This window comes from Electrona antarctica, assembly GCF_951216825.1.
Source record: "Electrona antarctica genome assembly, chromosome: 7".
In the NCBI taxonomy this organism is placed as follows: domain Eukaryota; kingdom Metazoa; phylum Chordata; class Actinopteri; order Myctophiformes; family Myctophidae; genus Electrona; species Electrona antarctica.
In genome coordinates this window covers 5,591,356-5,611,938 of record NC_136812.1, presented here as the reverse complement: position 1 = coordinate 5,611,938, position 20,583 = coordinate 5,591,356, and the positions used below count along the sequence as shown (strand labels likewise).

Here is a 20,583-nt window from a genome sequence, read left to right as displayed (position 1 = left end):
AGTGGATCGATAGCAAGATCCCCAAATGAACCTGGAAGTTGGAACCCATGGTTGTCTGTCTGCTTGCCTGGCTCTGTCTTTTGTGAAAGGAGAAAGACAGACAGACAGACATTGGTGATTGGTCCTCTATGTCCTCTCCTGTCCTGTCCATGCCCACTTCTGATTGGTCCTGTTACTCCATGTCCTCTCCTGTCCTGTCCATGCCCACTTCTGATTGGTCCTGTTGCTCCATGTCCTCTCCTGTCCTGTCCATGCCCACTTCTGATTGGTCCTGTTACTCCATGTCCTCTCCTGTCCTGTCCATGCCCACTTCTGATTGGTCCTGTTACTCCATGTCCTCTCCTGTCCTGTCCATGCCCACTTCTGATTGGTCCTGTTACTCCATGTCCTCTCCTGTCCTGTCCATGCCCACTTCTGATTGGTCCTGTTACTCCATGTCCTCTCCTGTCCATGCCCACGTCTGACGAGACACGCTGTAAACTCATTGTTTTGAATTGGACTCGTTTTGAATGGTGAAACAGGCTGCTGCTCATCATGCCTACTAAAGGTCTCCATGCACAGATTTCTAGTCATTCAAGGAGTCCTATCTGAGCACAGCGTCCTCATTTACTTAACAGCGTTCAGTCGTTTAGCATCCCTCTGCTGCGTAATGTTTGCTTCACACACAGGATGAGGAAAGACAACGGGAGAGGAAGAGGGAAAAACAACAATGTCAGAGCTAGCAGGAGAGAGAGAGAGAAAGAAGAAATACACAGAGAGAGAGAGAGAGAGAGAGAGAGAGAGAGAGAGAGAGAGAGAGAGAGAGAGAGAGAGAGAGAGAGAGAGAGAGAGAGAGAGAGAGAGAGAGAGAGAGAGAGAGAGAGAGAGAGAGAGAGAGAGAGAGAGAGAGAGAGAGAGAGAGGGAGAGGGAGGAAAGAAGAGAGAGAGAGAGGGAGGGAGAGGGAGGAAAGAAGAGAGAGAGAGAGGGAGGGAGAGGGAGGAAAGAAGAGAGAGAGAGAGGGAGGGAGAGGGAGGAAAGAAGAGAGAGAGAGAGAGAGGGAGAGGGAGGAAAGAAGAGAGAGAGAGAAGAAAGAAAGAGAGAGATAGATTATGAGAGTAGATGGCTCATTTACTGAAGTGTCTTCCAAAGCCCTTCATTAGCCCATTCTGGGCGGGAACCCCTTTTGGTGTTAGCATTATGTTATGCTTTAGCTATTGAAAAATAGCAGATCTACAAGCTCATAGCGCGCCACCGAGTGGCGCGCTACGAGCTTGTAGATCTGCTATTTTTTTTAAATCGTGAAAATGCGGCACAAATCTTGAAATATATATCATTTCAGAGCGAACGTTTTTTTTTATATTTCGACGTCAGGCCTAAATACACTGACACCACGGCACGTAAACAGCACCTCAAACTGTGACTCCGCCCACCACCGGGGGAAGTTGTGATTTGCGCTCGTTCACTGCAATGCAATTTGCGGCATTTTCAAAACAATATTGAGCAGAGTAGCGATTATCAAACGTATTTGCAATGCCATACGTTGAAAGATCTGTTGCCCGTGGACAAGGCACGCTACCTCCGCAAGTTAGATAGCATCGGCATAGATGTTTGTCCGTATGTGATTAAGGATTGGACCAAGTTGCATTGGCAGCCATAGAAAATTATTACCCCAGGCTAAAACCGGATGTGACGTTTTTGGGCGTTCCTGTCTAGCGTGGTGTCAGTGTATGGGTTAGTCAAACGTTTCCTGGGCTGCATGTCTTCGCTGCAGATCCTCCAACACTTTTCTTGTATTATGTATGATATACAGTATTGAACAGTTGAAAAGCAGAGCTGCAGGTGGACTGAAAAGACATGGTGACAGAGGAGGCATGGCTTTCATGGTGTGAACTATGCTTCACCCTCTCTCGCACGCACACACGCACGCACGCACACACGCACGCACACACGCACGCACTCGCGCGCGCGCGCGCACGCACGCAGGAAATGGAATGCCTCTGTTTTACTTTATTTATTTATTTGCTCTCTCTAGCTCTTTTTCGGATGAGGTCATAATGTGATTCCGGACCTTGCTGGAAGTTTTAATCTAATCCCCCTTGTCCTTCATAATGTACTTAATTTATCTGTACTCAAACCAGGCTGTCTACACAGGCCATGTTGTTTATAGTGGTATGACTAGAAGATCAAAACAGCAGAACACGCACTTCGAATGCTCGAGAACTTGGGGTCAAGTGACAAGTCAAGTCAACTTTTATTTATGAAGTGCATTTAAAAAACAAGTAAACCAAAAGGCCGACCAAAGTACTGTACAGCATGAAAACAATGTAAGGCTATACATTAGATTACATATTGCACAAGACATCAAGTTTAACCCATTTTGACCTGAGATCAGATTCTAAAAATATCTACACTGCAAATCTCAGATTTTAAAACACACAGAAAAGCAACAAATACATTGCATAATACAAAAAAACAGTTACATCGGTCAGGGTCGGTCAGAAAATAATATCTATAAAGTAAGGCTGTCAAAGTTAACGCGTTAATCGTGCGTTAACTCAAAGTCATTTTAACGGCGTTAATTTAATTAACGCGCGATTAACGCACGGTGAAGTTTGACAGAATAGTTGAGAGACGCATTCATGTGAATGCAGGCAGTCAGTGAGCCCCGCCTCTCTCCCCACTCTCTCTCCCAGTGACTCGTCCGTCAGCCTGTGCAGGACCGGTGCGCAGATAGAGTGTAGCCTACCAGTGTGGGCTGGGCAGTTGAGCTGTGAGCACTCGAGTCGTCGCGTTCGTTGGGCTTGTTATTAATTCATTTGCTCCACAACGTGTTAGATCAGAAGCTCTTTGAATTGGGCATTGGGCAAAAGCAAAACTCTGGCAGTTTTGGTTGACAAACATAGTCAGTTGTGATAGCGTGATGCTACACAGACCATGCTAATGCTAAAGCTAATGTTGACAGCCTGACTGTGCGTGCGTGCTTACAGGAGAGAGAGCTCTCGCCTGGGTGTGTGTGTGTGTGTGTGTGTGTGTGTGAGACTGTGTTGAGTTGAGTTTATGATTTTGTTTCCCTCTTCCATGGCATTTGCAATAAAGCAAGCATTCTCCCATGTTGATAAGAGTATTTAAAACTTGAAAAGCAGTGGTTCTGATTGAACCAGTTGGTGGTCTGTGGCTCAAATGCAGAATACATAATGGACCTTGATATGAAAAATCTTGAAAACCACTGATTTAAGGTATATTTAGAATGGATACAAAATATGCGATTAATTTGCGATTAATCGGCGATTAACTATGGGCAATCATGCGATTAATCGCGATTAAATATTTTAATCGACTGACAGGCCTACTATAAAGGTGTTGAAGGCTCAAGTGTTGTGATTCTATACGTATTGGCCATATTGAAAAAAATATCACTATTTTTTCAAGCAATGTCACGATACACAAACACGATATTAACACAATATTCTTTCATGTTTTTTGTATGGTCATTTTTCAAGTTACGTAACAGTGCAACCACCTACAAGGAAACTAAAACTAAAAACGAAAAAGGAGTAATTAACACATTTTGTGCCCAAAACGTCTGTGGACGTCCTGGGTATTACCGCACGTGCATAGCCCAAGACGTCTGTGGACGTCTTTCAAAAAAAAAATCTAAACACTTTTTTTTTTTTTTTTAACACATGGTGCCAAAGTTTGTGTTTTCGCCATTGAGAATGCATTTGGCGTTTAAATTAAATAACTCAGAAACTATAAAACATTTCAAAGTAAAAAGTTCCAGCATGTGTCTCCACAGTCAGCTGAATTATAAAAAATGTGAATGGATTTTCTAGGTGAAAGTGATTTTGGGCAGTATTGCGTGGGCTCTCAATGTGTTAAGAGACAGACAATTTGGACCAAAATACTTTATATTATGTTTGGCGAACAAAACAGTCATTCTACAGAAGTATCAGGGGCGTTACTAGCGCGATGCAGACAGCGTGGGGGCCCAGAGGCAAGGGGGGCATGCGGCCACCCACCCGTGCCGTCTGTAAAATAAATGTATTTTACAGACGGCACGGGTGGGCGGCCGCATGCCCCTTCGGGGGCACTCCGCCAAACTTTGTTCAACTCAACTGTCATTGCATCTCTGTACTGTATGTGTTTATAAACACATACAGAGATGCAATGACAGTTGAGTTGAACGAAGTTTGGCGGAGCCTGGTGGTGGCTGCTGCTAGCGCACACACACATCATAGGCACACAAGTGCCCCGCAGCTCTGGTGGAGTGTGTAGGGCTGTAGGCTAATAACGTGAAGGAAGTCAGAAGTGTCTGTTATGTGGGGCGGTGCTGTCGGGGGCACTCGCTGATCAGCCTGTGTTGGGCCCCACTGACATCTAGTTACGCGTCTGAGAAGTATAAATTATCATCATCATCATCATCATCATTTATTTAACTCACGACCATGATCACATGGTTTGGAGCACAGATTCATAAAAGTATACAATCAACAGTATACAATACATTACATGATATACATCGACATATCGAAAGGCTTTCCCTATTTGTACAGTGGAAGAACATTAACGTACTGTAACTGGCACTGCAAATCTCAGATTTTAACCCATTTTGACCTGAGAAGATTCTAAAAATGTCTTCTACATCCTGACAGTTTTCTGAAAAAGCTATGTTTCTATGTCAGTCGTTCTTCGATTTTTCAAAAATAGCAGACCTACAAGCTCGTAGCACGCGCTATGAGCTTGTAGATCTGCTATTTTTCAATAGCTAAAGCATAACGTAATTGTAACACCAAAAGGGGTTCCCGCCCAAAATGGGTTAACATGCTGGACCTAGGAGGGGCCCTTGCTCCATTCCTAACGTTTGATTTGATTATTATTAATGACATTTACAACTGACCATCATAGATCGGTAAACAAAAGACAATAAATAGATAATACAACACTATACTAACTTGCCCATCAGCCACTTTTTCCAACATAATTTATTTTTAATGTTCAAAGACTTTATTTTGTTATTTTGTTGTTCCAATCCTCCACCCCTGTATATTTAAATGAGTTTCTACCTACCTTATGTTTTAGGTTTGGTTGTTTAAGCTAAGCTAAGCTAAGCTACACTAGCCCAAACTATGGGAATGGTTAACGTACGGGAAGTAATATAACCTTTAAAGGAGCATTCAGTGATTTGGGTGATTTGGAAAACCCCCCGGTCCGCCCCGGTAACAAGATGTGCACATGTACGCACTCTACAGTGGAGGGGGGAAGTGCAAACAGGCCAACAGCCACGTGCACCAAGGCCCGCCCCCACTTGATTATGATTGGAGGAAGGCTCCTCTCATCCTGATTGGATGAAGGCTTTGCCACCCAAAGCCCAAACCGAAACTAGGGTTTTTTTGACCGACCCCAGGGGTTCACTGGGGACAGGGAGGAAGTTCTTATATGGTCAGCACACTCTATAGTAGGGAGGATTATTAAAAAAAAAAGGAAAAAAATAGTGATATTTGAATTAAGTGAAATCACTGAATATACCTTTAAAATATTTTGGGCATTGTTCTTTTAAACTTTCATAGACCATAATGAGACTCAGTGGTTGTATTCTGCCTTCAACTGGGAGCCAATTTAATTCTCTAAAATGGTTATGGTGCCAATGTGGGTTCTTGGGGAGAGATAAAGGACTACCCCCTCATTAGTTTATTTTGCGATGTCTGTAGTTTATCTTTGGTATTTCTTTAGATATGCCGCTGCACCACAGGTTAGGCAAGTGCAACCAAAGAGACATTGAACTAATGCTGAGGCCATGGTGTCCTCATAGCGCTTCTATCTACTTCATTCTCTACATACGGTACACTCTAGGCCACTTGAACCATGCTCTGCAGCCACGTGGGGGTGGGGGTGAAGATCCTATATCCCATTTTGACCTGAGATCAGATTCTACAAATGTCTTCTACATGCTGACAGTTTTTCTGAAAAAGCTATGTTTCTATGTCAGTCGTTCTTCGATTTTTCAAAAAATAGCAGACCTACAAGCTCGTAGCGCGCCACTCGGTGGCGCGCTATGAGCTTGTAGATCTGCTATTTTTCCAATAGCTAAAGCATAACATAATGCTAACACCAAAAGGGGTTCCCGCCCAAAATGGGATATACTTTCCCTTCAAATGAAGTGCTGACCATGACTTTACCTTTTAGTTTCCATGGGAACCAACTCCGTGAATGCTGTGCATGTGTTGACCTTTATTTCATAGTGCTTCTCATTAGGGCGCTGCTCGATCGTTACTGTCCGAATTGTATTCTGTGCCTCTGTTTACATGTTTATTTATTTACTCCTTATCTCAGATGAGGTCATGATGTGATTCTGGTCCTTGACATTAAATGTCAAGGACCAGAATCACATCATGGGTTAAAAAACTTCCAACAAATTTTGTTGGAAGTTTTTTAACCCATGTTGGGCGGGAACCCCTTTTGGTGTTAGCATTATGTTATGCTTTAGCTATTGAAAAATAGCAGATCTACAAGCTCGTAGCGCGCCACTCGTTAGCGCGCCACTCGGTGGCGCGCTACGAGCTTGTAGGTCTGCTATTTTTGAAAAATCGAAGAACGACTGACATATAGAAACATAGCTTTTTCAGAAAACTGTCGGGATGTAGAAGACATTTTTAGAATCTGATCTCAGGTGAAAATGGGTTAATCCAATCCCCTTTGTGCATAATGTACTCAATTAGTACTCAGACCATGCTCTGTCTACACAGTTACACAGGCCATGTTATAGAGCGTCGCAGCCCCGCCCCCCTACCAGGACCCAGGAAATAATTCCCCGTTCATTTTCCTCATAGGCATTTCAAAAAGTATTTTTAAGCCTCGTACAAAGCCAACTCGAGTTGTGAGAAATCATGACAACAAACACAATTTTTCGGGCCGAACAAATAATTAGAAAGAAGAAGAAAACGTCAGGTTACAACACTTTTTTTCCCCTTGTTTTTCTTCTTTGTAATTATTTGTTTGGTCCAAAATATTGTGTTTATTGTCAGAAGAAAAACAAGAAAAAAAGTGTAACCTGCCGTTTTCTTCTTCATTCTAAGGATTTGTTCAGCCCGAAGAATTGTGTTTGTTGTCATGATTTCTCACAACTCGAGTTGGCTTTGTACGACGCTTAAAAGGTCTTTAAATAAATACTTTTTGAAATGTCTATGGGGGGAAAAAATGCATTGGGAATTATTTCCTGGGCCTGGCGTCGTCATGAAAGGGGGCGGGACTGCGACGCTCTATAGTGTTATGACTAGAAGATCAGAAAACAGCAGAACACGCACTTCAAATGTTGGAGAAGGGGTCGGTCAGAAAGAATATACTGTATAGATAAAGGTGTTGAAGGATGTGTGTGATTCTGCACATGGTAATATCATCATTACTAAATGGACCGATCGCTGTCTGTCTGTCTGTCTGTCTGTCTGTCTGTCTGTCTGTCTGTCTGTCTGTCTGTCTGTCTGTCCACTTCCGGGTCACCAGTGAAATGCATGTTGGGACCGACACAGATTAATACTGGGACACACTTTTCCGCGTAACAGACCCACACGGACAGCGACCGAGCAAAATAGACAGCGGGCGAGCGATCGCAAAATTATTAGATAGATTACCCACACTGAACATCATTTGCTGTTCATATATTCAGAACGGGTAAGGACTAGTATATGTAATATAATATGTACCAACATAAACTATTGTACAATGTGTGTTATTGTGGACGGGTAGAGTTCTTTCTGGGTCAACTGTGTCACTATAATGTACTATAATAACACATTTTTGTCAGACAGTGTCTTAATCATAAATGGTTTGAAGTGATATGGTTAGAATGTGAGAATGGGGCAATTACAATGTTCACGGACAGAGATTCTATCAGAAGAAGTAACAAGGTCAACTTTCTATGCAAACAAGGTTATGGAAGTTATCTGTAGTTAAACTGAACTCTCTAAAAGACCTTCTAACCTTCTACATTCCGCCGTCATGGTGTTGTGAGACGATGCGTACTAGAGTGACATTTTGAACCGCCATTCTTCACAGATACTAATCGTTTCCCTCCTCTCTCGGGACGGGGCATTATGAAGTATAAACCCCTTATTAATTATATCTGGAAACCTCCCAAAACCTCCCGAAACCTCCCCTCGGTGTCGTTATAAAGTCATTTTATGGAGTTCAGAACTGCCAGTAATAGGAATTGACTCGTGATGTTGGCAGTAAGTCATTTTTTTAATAAGAGAATTGCTCTTCTTTTCATGGCTACATTGAAAAAGAGAATGCCCCACACACACAGTCACGATGTTCCATACTTTAAGACTACATAACAGACTTTAATGTCATGCTGTGGCATTTACTCTTGCCCTGGCACTGAGTAGTGTCTGTATGAAAAAGGGTGAAGGAAAGTCACCAAGAAGAAGGTCAAGGAGAGCTGAGAGAAAGTAAGAGTAGCGGGAGAGAATAAATGTGAATAAAGGATTGTGGGAGTCGAGCAAAGGTATATGCAGCTGATAATGAAAGTGACATGAGCTTTGAAGGACCCACACATCTATGTATGGTATTTTCTGTGGACCCCGATCTGTAACGAAAATTATTTAGCAATTTCTTTCAAGATTTCTCAAAAATAGCAAACCTACAAGCTCACAGCGAGTCACAGTGCGATGCGCAGTGAGCTTGTACAAGATAGGGTTAAAGTGGACAACTGTTCCTCGTTTTTCTGGGGACCCGCTGGAACCCCCTCAAGGACCCCTGGGAGATGAACCCACTTTGCAGTTTGCATCACATGCAAACTGTGTTTTTATCATGTTGTCCACATTACAGTCAAGAACAGTATTGGGATTAAAGTACATACAAGTTAAAGGATCACTCACTACTTTTCAACCTATCTTCATATAATAGGTCCTCACTAATAATGATGATAAAATGGCACCATTTCTTTTTCAACTCAGTCTGTGTCTCATAGGAGGGCTGTGGGCAGTTCAGAAACCCGTCCACCAGTGACATCATCGATGGGGAATCCAAGCTAATAGAAACTGCAGGCTTTCTAGTCCTGCAAAGTTGCAATGCGAAAATGGGAGCCATCGTTCTCACGATAATAACAATCTAAACATTTTTGTAAAAAAAAATCTGCCTAACGATGATGTCACTGGTGGATGGGTTTCTGAACTGCCCATAGCCCTCCTATGAGGCACAGACTGAGTAGAAAAAAATGGTGCCATTTTATCATGATTATTAGTGAGGAGCTATTATATGAAGTTAGGTTGAAAAGTGGTGAAGTGGTCTTTTAATAACCGTACATATTCACTGCATGAGCTGAATGTACACAGTATAGAGCGTCGCAGTCCCGCCTCCTACCCTGGACCAGGAAATGAAACCCAATGCATTTTCCTCATAGACATTTCTTAAAGTATTTATTTAAAGACGGTTACGCCGCGGACAAAGCCAACTCGAGTCGTGACAACTCATGACAACACAAACAATATTTTGGACCAAACAAATAATTAGAAGAAAAAAACGGCAGGTTACAACACTTTTTTTGTTGTTTTTCTTCTTTGTAATTATTTGTTTGGTCCAAAATATTGTTTGTGTTGTCATGAGTTGTCACGACTCGAGTTGGCTTTGTCCGCGGCGTAACCGTCTTTAAATAAATACTTTAAGAAATGTCTATGAGAATAATGCATTGGGTTTCATTTCCTGGTCCAGGGTAGGAGGCGGGACTGCGACGCTCTATACTGGCGTTATTGTTACACATTAAAGAAAGACAGTTGTTAATATGGTATGAGCATAACTCAGTGCACTCTAGCTCTCTTTGTTGTGTCCCATCACACGAGTGATGCATTCTACTGTATACCTACTGTATTGTCACTACCTAGCGAGCTTTGTACACATTGTTGTATGAGGGAGACAAACCTTAACCTCTTGCAGAAAATACAATAGCTCTTTAGCAGCCCTTAGTGGCCAGGTTGCAACATTGCAGGACAGGTTGTTCATCTTGCAGGACTAATGTATGAATTCTGCCATTCCATTAATACGTACATATTATGGATGGGATAATGTAGGTACCTTTACGGGAGTATTTCCAATCTTCAGCCATTGGTGAGAATGATTTTTATAAACAGTGGTACTCGGCTCTGAACTTTGATGCATTCTTTTCCCCAGCATGATCACGGCACACTCTCTCTCTCTCTCTCTCTCTCTCTCTCTCTCTCTCTCTCTCTGCACTCACATCCATACACTATATCTGGCATATGCACTCACATCCATATGCACTCACATCCATATGCACTCACATCCATATGCACTCGCATCCATATTCACTCACATCCATATGCACTCACATCCATATGCACTCACATCCATATGCACTCACATCCATATGCACTCACATCCATATGCACTCACATCCATATTCACTCACATCCATATGCACTCACATCCATATTCACTATCCATATGCACTCACATCCATATGCACTCACATCCATATGCAATCCATACACTATATCTGGCATATGCACTCACATCCATATGCACTCACATCCATATGCACTCACATCCATACACTATATCTGGCATATGCACTCACATCCATATGCACTCACATCCATATTCACTCACATCCATATGCACTCACATCCATATTCACTATCCATATGCACTCACATCCATATGCACTCACATCCATATGCAATCCATACACTATATCTGGCATATGCACTCACATCCATATGCACTCACATCCATATGCACTCACATCCATACACTATATCTGGCATATGCACTCACATCCATATGCACTCACATCCATATGCACTCACATCCATACACTATATCTGGCATATGCACTCACATCCATATGCACTCACATCCATACACTATATCTGGCATATGCACTCACATCCATATGCACTCACATCCATACACTATATCTGGCATATGCACTCACATCCATATGCACTCACATCCATATTTACTCACATCCATATTCACTCACATCCATACAAAATAAAGATGAAACAGGCACTACTGCACCTCACACATGATTGTTGATTATATATAATATATAATTGTGCCGGTAAACTGATGAGCAGTAGGACCTATAGTTAAGTTAACACAACAAACCCGAACACCATGCAGCTCGCCAGCCCAAACCCAATGATTAGGGATGCTCAAGGACTGTTTTTTTGACTGTATATACTCGGTTGCTTTTTATACATTTCTGTCTAATAAACTATTCAATCAATCAAATCAATCGGTTCTTCATGGACGCAGAACACCCCCAACCCCCTCCATGCAACAATACAGTGTTGATTTTTGACAGCAATTAAGGGCCCATTTGGTTCCATTTGCACACTCCCTGAGTTAAATGAACACCTGATTGATTACTCTGCGTGAAGAGCTCAAACTTTAGTAGTTCAACATCTCTCCTCACCAACAACACTCTCTCTCTCTCTCTCTCTCCCCCTCTCCCTCTCCCTCTCCCACTCCCTCTCCCTCTCTCTCTCTCTCTCTCTCTCTCTCTCTCTCTCTCTCTCTCTCTCTCTCTCTCTCTCTCTCTCTCTCTCTCTCTCTCTCTAGATAATCAATGAGCGATACAGCAGCTACTCCTGGGTGGCCAAGCTAATCCAGGTGTTTATCTCCATTAGCATCACCGTGTCCTTCCTGGTGATGGGATCTGCCTTGAAGCACACCAGTAAGTCCACTCGCACCGTGTCTTTTATTTTGAAGCACACCAGTATAAGTCCACTCGCACCGTGTCTTTTATTTTGAAGCACATCAGTAAGTCCACTCGCACCGTGTCTTTTATTTTGAAGCACACCAGTAAGTCCACTCGCACCGTGTCTTTTATTTTGAAGCACACCAGTAAGTCCACTCGCACCGTGTCTTTTATTTTGAAGCACACGAGTAAGTCCACTCGCACCGTGTCTTTTATTTTGAAGCACACCAGTAAGTCCACTCGCACCGTGTCTTTTATTTTGAAGCACACCAGTAAGTCCACTCGCACCGTGTCTTTTATTTTGAAGCACACCAGTATAAGTCCACTCGCACCGTGTCTTTTATTTTGAAGCACACCAGTAAGTCCACTCGCACCGTGTCTTTTATTTTGAAGCACACCAGTATAAGTCCACTCGCACCGTGTCTTTTATTTTGAAGCACACCAGTAAGTCCACTCGCACCGTGACTTTTATTTTGAAGCACACCAGTAAGTCCACTCCAGTGGCGGGCCGGCGGCCTTATATATGTTTCAATCGTTTCAATTGAAACGGGCCTCGATCGAGACTCCAGTTATTTATTATTGTTTGTAGTAGTAGTAGTAGTAGTAGTAATATTGCATTGCAGCCTTCCAATCAGCCTTGTCAATAATCAGCCTTATCCTGTACGTCCACGTTGACCTGTGTTGTTTCTTTGTAATTGTTCCCACTTCCCAGTGTGTGCACTCACTGCACTAGCAGCACTGAGAGTCACTCACTGCACTAGCAGCACTGAGGGTCACTCACTGCACTAGCAGCACTGAGAGTCACTCACTGCACTAGCAGCACTGAGAGTCACTCACTGCACTAGCAGCACTGAGAGTCACTCACTGCACTAGCAGCGCTGAGAGTCACTCACTGCACTAGCAGCACTGAGAGTCACTCACTGCACTAGAGTCACTCACTGCACTAGCAGCGCTGAGAGTCACTCACTGCACTAGCAGCACTGAGAGTCACTCACTGCACTAGCAGCACTGAGAGTCACTCACTGCACTAGCAGCACTGAGGGTCACTCACTGCACTAGCAGCACTGAGAGTCACTCACTGCACTAGCAGCACTGAGAGTCACTCACTGCACTAGCAGCACTGAGAGTCACTCACTGCACTAGCAGCGCTGAGAGTCACTCACTGCACTAGCAGCACTGAGAGTCACTCACTGCACTAGCAGCACTGAGAGTCACTCACTGCACTAGCAGCGCTGAGAGTCACTAACTGCACTAGCAGCGCTGAGAGTCACTCACTGCACTAGCAGCACTGAGAGTCACTCACTGCACTAGCAGCGCTGAGAGTCACTAACTGCACTAGCAGCGCTGAGAGTCACTAACTGCACTAGAGTCACTCACTGCACTAGCAGCGCTGAGAGTCACTCACTGCACTAGCAGCACTGAGTCACTCACTGCACTAGCAGCACTGAGAGTCACTCACTGCACTAGCAGCGCTGAGAGTCACTCACTGCACTAGCAGCGCTGAGAGTCACTCACTGCACTAGCAGCGCTGAGAGTTGCGATAGCCTATGCTGCCTCCCAGTTATACCTTACAGTAATTTCAAGACAAAGTAAAATAATTGTTTAATCAAGCTGCTGTTCATGCTTTGAAGTCCGATAATATACACTGACAAAAAGTAATAATATTAATTATTAAAATTATGCCGTTCATAGGTGCCATTTGAGAGCGGTTTTGAAGGAGTCAAGGGATTTGCTTGTCTTAAAGGTGTAGTGAAATGAAAAAGAAGTTTTTCACACTTTTAGACCATATCCGTGGTCATCATATGGGCATACCTAACAATGGATGCCAAAAAATGGGCAAATTCTCATTTTTGTGTGTTTTTATATCAAAAGTCCATACAAATATATTTTTTATTACTTCCTGAAAACGTGCTGCGTGATGACGTGTCGAGGCCCACATCGATAAAAGCCAATAAAAATGAAGCTCACCTGTTTAATTCCCCATATCTCCGCATCCGTCCAGCACAGGCTGCACAGCTGCTACTGATTACAGAAATCCTCCGTTTTTATTCCCATTCAAGATAACATCCAGACAGCGTATTACTCGGTTTCAACTTAATCATCACGCTAAAATATGTATCTGAAACATTATAGGGTAGAAATAAGCCACATAACAGTAAACTGGTACAGCATGGCCGTCTATCTGACTTGTAAACAAACACACACCATGCGCTGCGTATAGCATAGCTACCGTCCCTAGCTACCGTCCCATCGCCTGAAGGAATGCGACGCTCTGATTGGTTCAGAAACTTCATAGCGGTGTTTCAACTTGAAACCGTCTGAAACGTCAAAATAAAGTGTCCACCATTTCCGTTTCACTACGCCTTTAATGACTGTTGGTAGGGTACGTTCCACATTTTGGTGGCATAGGAGCGAAAATAATTTAGTCCCTTGTTTGTGCCGAATCTGGGTTGCACATGGTTTGCACTCCCTCTGGTGTTGTGGGTGTGGCCCTTCATTCACATCCCACTGTAAACGTCAGTGTTGTTGTTGTTGTTGTGTGTATTCTCCAGTTGACGGGCTGGTGGCCTCTTTGTGGAGCAGCAGACTAGAGTGGTTGTCTAAGACCTGGGACAGACACCTGCCCAGCACACCACGCCTCTGCACAGCTAGAAGGTAATGCTGTTTCACCATTCACACCACGCCTCTGCACAGCTAGAAGGTAATGATGTTTCACCATTCACACCACGCCTCTGCACAGCTAGAAGGTAATGATGTTTCACCATTCACACCACGCCTCTGCACAGCTAGAAGGTAATGATGTTTCATCATTCACACCATGCCTCTGCACAGCTAGAAGGTAATGATGTTTCACCATTCACACCACGCCTCTGCACAGCTAGAAGGTAATGATGTTTCACCATTCACACCACGCCTCTGCACAGCTAGAAGGTAAGGATGTTTCACCATTCACACCACGCCTCTACACAGCTAGAAGGTAAGGATGTTTCACCATTCATCTGCACAGCTAGAAGGTAATGATGTTTCACCATTCATCACCACCATTCACACCACGCCTCTGCACAGCTAGAAGGTAATTATGTTTCACCATTCATCTGCACAGCTAGAAGGTAAGGATGTTTCACCATTCATCACCACCATTCACACCACGCCTCTGCACAGCTAGAAGGTAATGATGTTTCACGGCTGTTTGAACTAAAGCAGGGGTGGGAAACTTTGACGATGGCGAGGGCCACTATATTTCCACACTCACTCCAGAGGGGCCACAGTGCATATTACTGTCGTAGCAAAAATAGCCGATCTGCAAGCTAAAAATGCGTCACAATGCGACGCATTTTGAGCTTGTAGATCAGCTATTTTTTCTATATTTAAATTGAAAACCTGAATCATTTTTTGCTATTTTTTTAATTGGAATCCTGAAAAGTAACCTTTTTTATTGAATTTCAAATGCGTTAGTTATAGTTATGTTAACTTTATGAACTGTTAACACAACTACATTGGACACAAAAAGACAATAGCATTTTAATACTATAGTCATTAAGTACTAGTCATTTAATACTAATCATGAAGTAATTAAAGCGGGTTTGGAATTGTAACAGCTGAAATCAATACTATATCATTATTCTGATAACATGCGGGCCACATTAAGTGAAGGTGGGGGCCGCATGTGGCCCCGGGCCGCCAGTTACCCACCCCTGAACGAAAGCCTCCATATCATTATTCTCTCGATCTGTCTCTGTTCTCTCTATTCAGAAGGTGCTAAAGTTCAACCGCCCCTGCACGTCCACTGGAGCCAATCCCATTGTCATTTCACAGCCAATTTACTCTCAGTGTCTGTCTGTCTGTCTGTCTGTCTGTCTGTCTGTCTGTCTGTCTGTCTGTCTCACTCTATACTATACTTCTTCAGTGATGTAAATAGGTTTTCAATGTAATGAGAACCGGGATACAGGGATGGTCTTTTAGATTAGTCCCAGGGACATTTTAAATGAGTCCCACTTCAACGATGTTAGGAGTCATATTTTTTACAAATTGCAGCATTTAACTCCCATTTCATTTTATATGCAGGTTACAATGTGGTTATATTCATGTAGAAAACAGAAGAATAAATTATTATTATAACTAAAGCTAGCAAAATAAACTAGAATTAAAACACAGTACAGTAGTACAGTAGTGCATCCCGTGGATGCAGAGGTCGTTGTTTTATTGCGTCCCTTAACCCATTTTGGGCGGGAACCCCTTTTGGTGTTAGCATTATGTTATGCTTTAGCTATTGAAAAATAGCAGATCTACAAGCTCATAGCGCGCCACCGTGGCGCGCTATGAGCTTGTAGTTCTGCTATTTTTCAAAAATCGAAGAACCACTGACATAGAAACATAGCTTTTTCAGAAAACTGTCAGGATGTAGAAGACATTTTTAGAATCTGATCTCAGGTCAGAATGGGTTAACTATAAACTGCTTTTCAGGGATGCAAAATGCACCCTATTTTAATCTCTGCTTCTTTCTTCCTCTTGCTTGCGTCAATCCTGGTCCTTTTCTAGCTGTCATGCATGTTTTATTTTCTATATTCTGTCTTTGCTCCTCTGGTAATTTGCACACACATAAAAAGAGAAGCAGGTCTTTTTCAACCCCCTGGCAGCGTAATAGGAAAGTTTCTGGTGCATTCAGTATGCTTACTTAGACTAATGAAGTTGGTTTCATGCTACTGATCCTACCTTTTCTCTATTCCCATTTTCTCTGTTATCCCCCTACCCCCCCCCCCCCCCCCATTCTCTCTCTCTCTCTCTCTCTCTCTCTCTCTCTCTCTCTCTCTCTCTCTCTCTCTCTCTCTCTCTCTCTCTCTCTCTCTCTCGCAGTGTGGCCAATGGAGTGATGTCATTACTTGTGTTTGGTGTCATCTTTATCGTGTCAGCGTGTGATCCCAGGGTACATGTTCTGCCAACATAAAGTACACACAATTTACACTTTACGACATAAGTGTCTCCTAAATGGAAACACTCATGTCAAGGCTAGAGTATGAAATTAGCTAGGGTAAATAGACATCTAAGTGTAGTTTAAAAGTAAAAACATTTTATAACTAGGATAAGGATGCTAGGTTAACACCAAACCTAGCATCAGTTTAAAGAACATGCTATCTAAAACATTCTAGCTGCAAATGAGTTGAGCGCACACGCATGCACACTCCACACATTTAGGCCTAAAGAAAGGTAGCATCTTATTTGCATCATGGGTGAAATCGGACGTATTTGGTGTTTCGAATCTAAAGCCATTTCCTTGCACCCTCAGGGTTTTGTCGTGATTTTGGACAAAGTGGTGTCTTTCTCTCTCAACACTGAAGTGGGACTGTTTGTCTTTGTGATGCTGAGGGCTTCCCGAGGCCACAGGTTCCAGTAGGTATATTTTAAATAATGCACTAGTAAATTTAGGGCGACTGTGGCTCAGGAGGTAGAGCAGGTCGTCCAATGATCCATGGGTCGGCGGCTCGAATCCCGGCTCCTCCTGTCTACATGTCGAAGTGTCCTTGGGCAAGACACTGAACCCCAAATTGCTCCCGATGTGCTGGTTGGTACCTTGGTTTCCGCCGCCATCGGTGTGTGAATGGGTGAATGTAATCTGTGTAAAGCGCCTTGGATAAAGGCGCTATATAAATGCACCATTTACCATTTTATTTACCATTTAGTCGGAAGGTGGAAGGATCCGTCTTTTAGGAATTACTGTGTTGTGATAGTTGGGATATAATCTCAAAGTGGGGTCCAGGGACCCCCAGGGATCCTATGAAAATGAGATAATGAATGAAGCATCAAAATATGTTTAACCACTTTAACCTTATACCTTATCGGCTATACTTGAAAAGAGAGGATCTACAAACTTGCGGCACTGCTATTTCATAAAGAATCTTGAATTAAAAATGTGTATATATTAGGAATATCATGTATTAAAAGCTTATACTCGACCCTGCCAAACCCCTTTTCAAATGGTGGTCCATGTCCATGAGAATGTTTGAGAACAGCTGGCTTACAGAATGTGAATTTGGGAACGGCGTGTTTTCTCTCTCTCTCTCTGTCCATCCAGACACATCTCCATACCTCTGCCGGTATCGGGGCGCTTCTTCACCCTCAGCTGGCTGCTTCCGGTCTACTTCCTGTTCGCCGTAGCCTATGACGTGGTGCAGACGGCGGTGGAGACCGCTGACAACCTGCGCGTCTACGCGCAGCACAGGACGCTGCAAAGCAACCACAGTCTGGCTGCCGCCACGCGTTCTCCTCTGCTATGACAACCTGCAGCGCGTAGCACAGGACGCTGCAAAACAACCACCGTCTCCCTCAGAGACTATAGTCTGCTGCCATTCGTTCTGCTCTGCTATGACCTGCAAGCATGTGGGAAGAAAGACTGTCCTAGTAATCTACACTTAAAACAATGACAGGGATTCTTTATTCAGATGGATCCCCATTAGCTGCCACCGAAGTAGCAGCTACTCTTCCTGGGGTCCATGACAAACATTACATATAACACAACAATAGCACGTTATTTGACTTTTCAGACTCATGAAGACTGTTTCAGGATGTGTGAACTCAAATTATGAGTGGGGAAGAAAAAAAATATATATATACAGGTACATATGATAATGTTTATTTTTATTTGGAAAACCATTCATTGTCTCCACGAGCCGAAGGCCTGGGGAGAGTATGTTTTGCACTCCGTCCGTGTGTGTTCGTGTGTCCGTCTGTGGACAGCCAATGCCCCACATTTTTCACATTGGCGTGTTATAGCGCCACCAGGAGGCCGATATTTGCAAAACACTTTTTTTTGCTTTACACCTACAGATTTTGTCCAAACATCATGCAAATTGGTACACGCTACACATGGTCTCTCTATAGCCATTCAATGAAACTGGTCTTTCAGATTTGTCATACTCCTTCCTGATGGCCTAAGATTGGAGTTCTCCGTTTTGAACAAAATGCTGCAAATCATGAAGACCGTGTGATTTGCATCCCACTAGGCAGAGGAACTTCTCAAATCAGCCTCATGGTGGTGCTATAACGGGCCTATTCGTGATTGTACCTATAACTGCACCGATCTGTGTAAAACTTTATATGCACACTCCCTAGAGGCCAAGGACAAACCTTTGCTCTTTATAGCGCCACCAGGAGGCCCACATATGTAAAACACATTTTTGGATATTACTCCTTCAGATTTTATCCAAATTTCACGCTAATCGGTAAACATGATCTCTATAGTCATGTGATCAAGACGGGTCTTTTTGATTTCTCATATTCCATCCTGATTGGCTAACATTGGCTTCAAATGTTTACAGGAGTGGCCCGTTGTATACAAAACACGACAAAACATGAACACAGACGGTGTCCGATAGCGGTGACGCTCTGCATGCATATTCTCACTAGGCTGAGGAAGAAATGCCACTTGACTTTTGTAAATGATGTTCTCTGTTCTCTGCTGTTTACAGTGTGTTTCATGTGTACATTTAGATGCAGCATGCATGGTGACGGGTATGTGAATAGACGGTTCAATCAAACCGGCACATACATAGACTGACACCACGGCGCGTAAACAGCGCCTCAAACTGCAATTCACTGCAATGCAATTTGCGGCATTTTCAAAACAATATTGAGCAGAGTAGCGATTATCAAACGTATTTGCAATGCCATACGTTGAAAGATCTGTTGCCCGTGGACAAGGCACGCTACCGCCGCAAGTTAGATAGCATCGGCATAGATGTTTGTCCGTATGTGATTAAGGATTGGACCAAGTTGCATTGGCAGCCATAGAACATTCTTACCCCAGGCTAAAACCGGATGTGACGTTTTTGGGCGTTCCTGTCTAGCGTGGTGTCAGTGTATATACACATAATTCACTTGCACATATATAAATACTTAATTCGCACATATAAATACTTAATTCACACATAGGCTATATAAATGTCTTTAGTGTTTCATGATTTTCATCAAAAAAATGTCATCGTCGAAAATGATGAAAAACGACATATAGCCTACTATATAGTTTTTCATGATTTTCATGAAAAGAAAAAATAATCGTCAAACCATCAAAAACGACATTAAAAGTGAAATAAAATGTGTGTTCCAATGCTTAATAATATACATTTCCATAACTGTTTTGGTTGATGGGGGCTGATTTGGGAATCAATATTTGCCATTTTATTTCTCCTATTATGTTCACATTCACAATCAGGTCTTTCACAACACGAAAGCAATGCTTTTCTATGTAAAGATAAGTTTGATTGACTGTCACAATGCTAAAACTATGAAGATAAGTTTGATTGACTGTCACAATGCTAAAACTTTAAAGATAAGTTTGATTGACTGTCACAATGCTAACACTTTGTACATTTGTACAGGCTGTGATAATAAAAGATCTGTCGGAGGAGAAGCAATAAACCACGCCCACTTAGGGGATCATTAGGATTTAGAGGTGTCTTGTCGTTGCTTGTTGTTCTCACAGAGAACAATTGAATTGTACACGATATATTCGGAAACTGCTTCCTGTTCTGTAAACGTCTAAATGGCTAAAAAATTGGTCTAAAAACGGGGGTAAAAATAGTCTAAAAATGAAAGTTTTAGCAGGGTTCCCCAATAGGTGGCCCACGGGCCATTTGCGGCCCGCGGAGTGCCCCCTTGTGGCCCCTGGAAGAATGTTTTTTTTTTTGGGGGGGGTCCCAGATATACATGTATGGCATTAAATGGGGGTCAGTAGCCTATGCATGTCAAACTGGGCATCCTTTTCAAATAAGACCTCGACCTCGTGCGTGAGGACTCGGCCCCCAGCCTGGTACCCTAGTGAAAATATGGCCCTTGAGGAAAATTAATTGGGGAACCCTGGATTAGACGTTGAAACAACGTCTAATCTAAT

The 20,583-nt window shown here is 43.0% G+C and overlaps 1 protein-coding gene across 1 annotated transcript in view; it reads left to right on the top strand.

The window, feature by feature from the left end:
• LOC306927176 (uncharacterized protein) overlaps window positions 1-20,114 on the top strand; it is a 198,620-nt gene extending 178,506 nt beyond the window's left edge. Inside the window, exons 14-18 of the mRNA XM_079506862.1 lie at window positions 11,561-11,675; window positions 14,252-14,354; window positions 16,554-16,623; window positions 16,984-17,087; window positions 17,770-20,114. Of these exons, the coding sequence (XP_079362988.1) occupies window positions 11,561-11,675; window positions 14,252-14,354; window positions 16,554-16,623; window positions 16,984-17,087; window positions 17,770-17,971 (594 nt within the window). The 3' untranslated portion in view covers window positions 17,972-20,114. The remainder of the gene's footprint in view (window positions 1-11,560; window positions 11,676-14,251; window positions 14,355-16,553; window positions 16,624-16,983; window positions 17,088-17,769) is intronic.
• The last annotated feature ends 469 nt before the right edge of the window (window positions 20,115-20,583 follow it).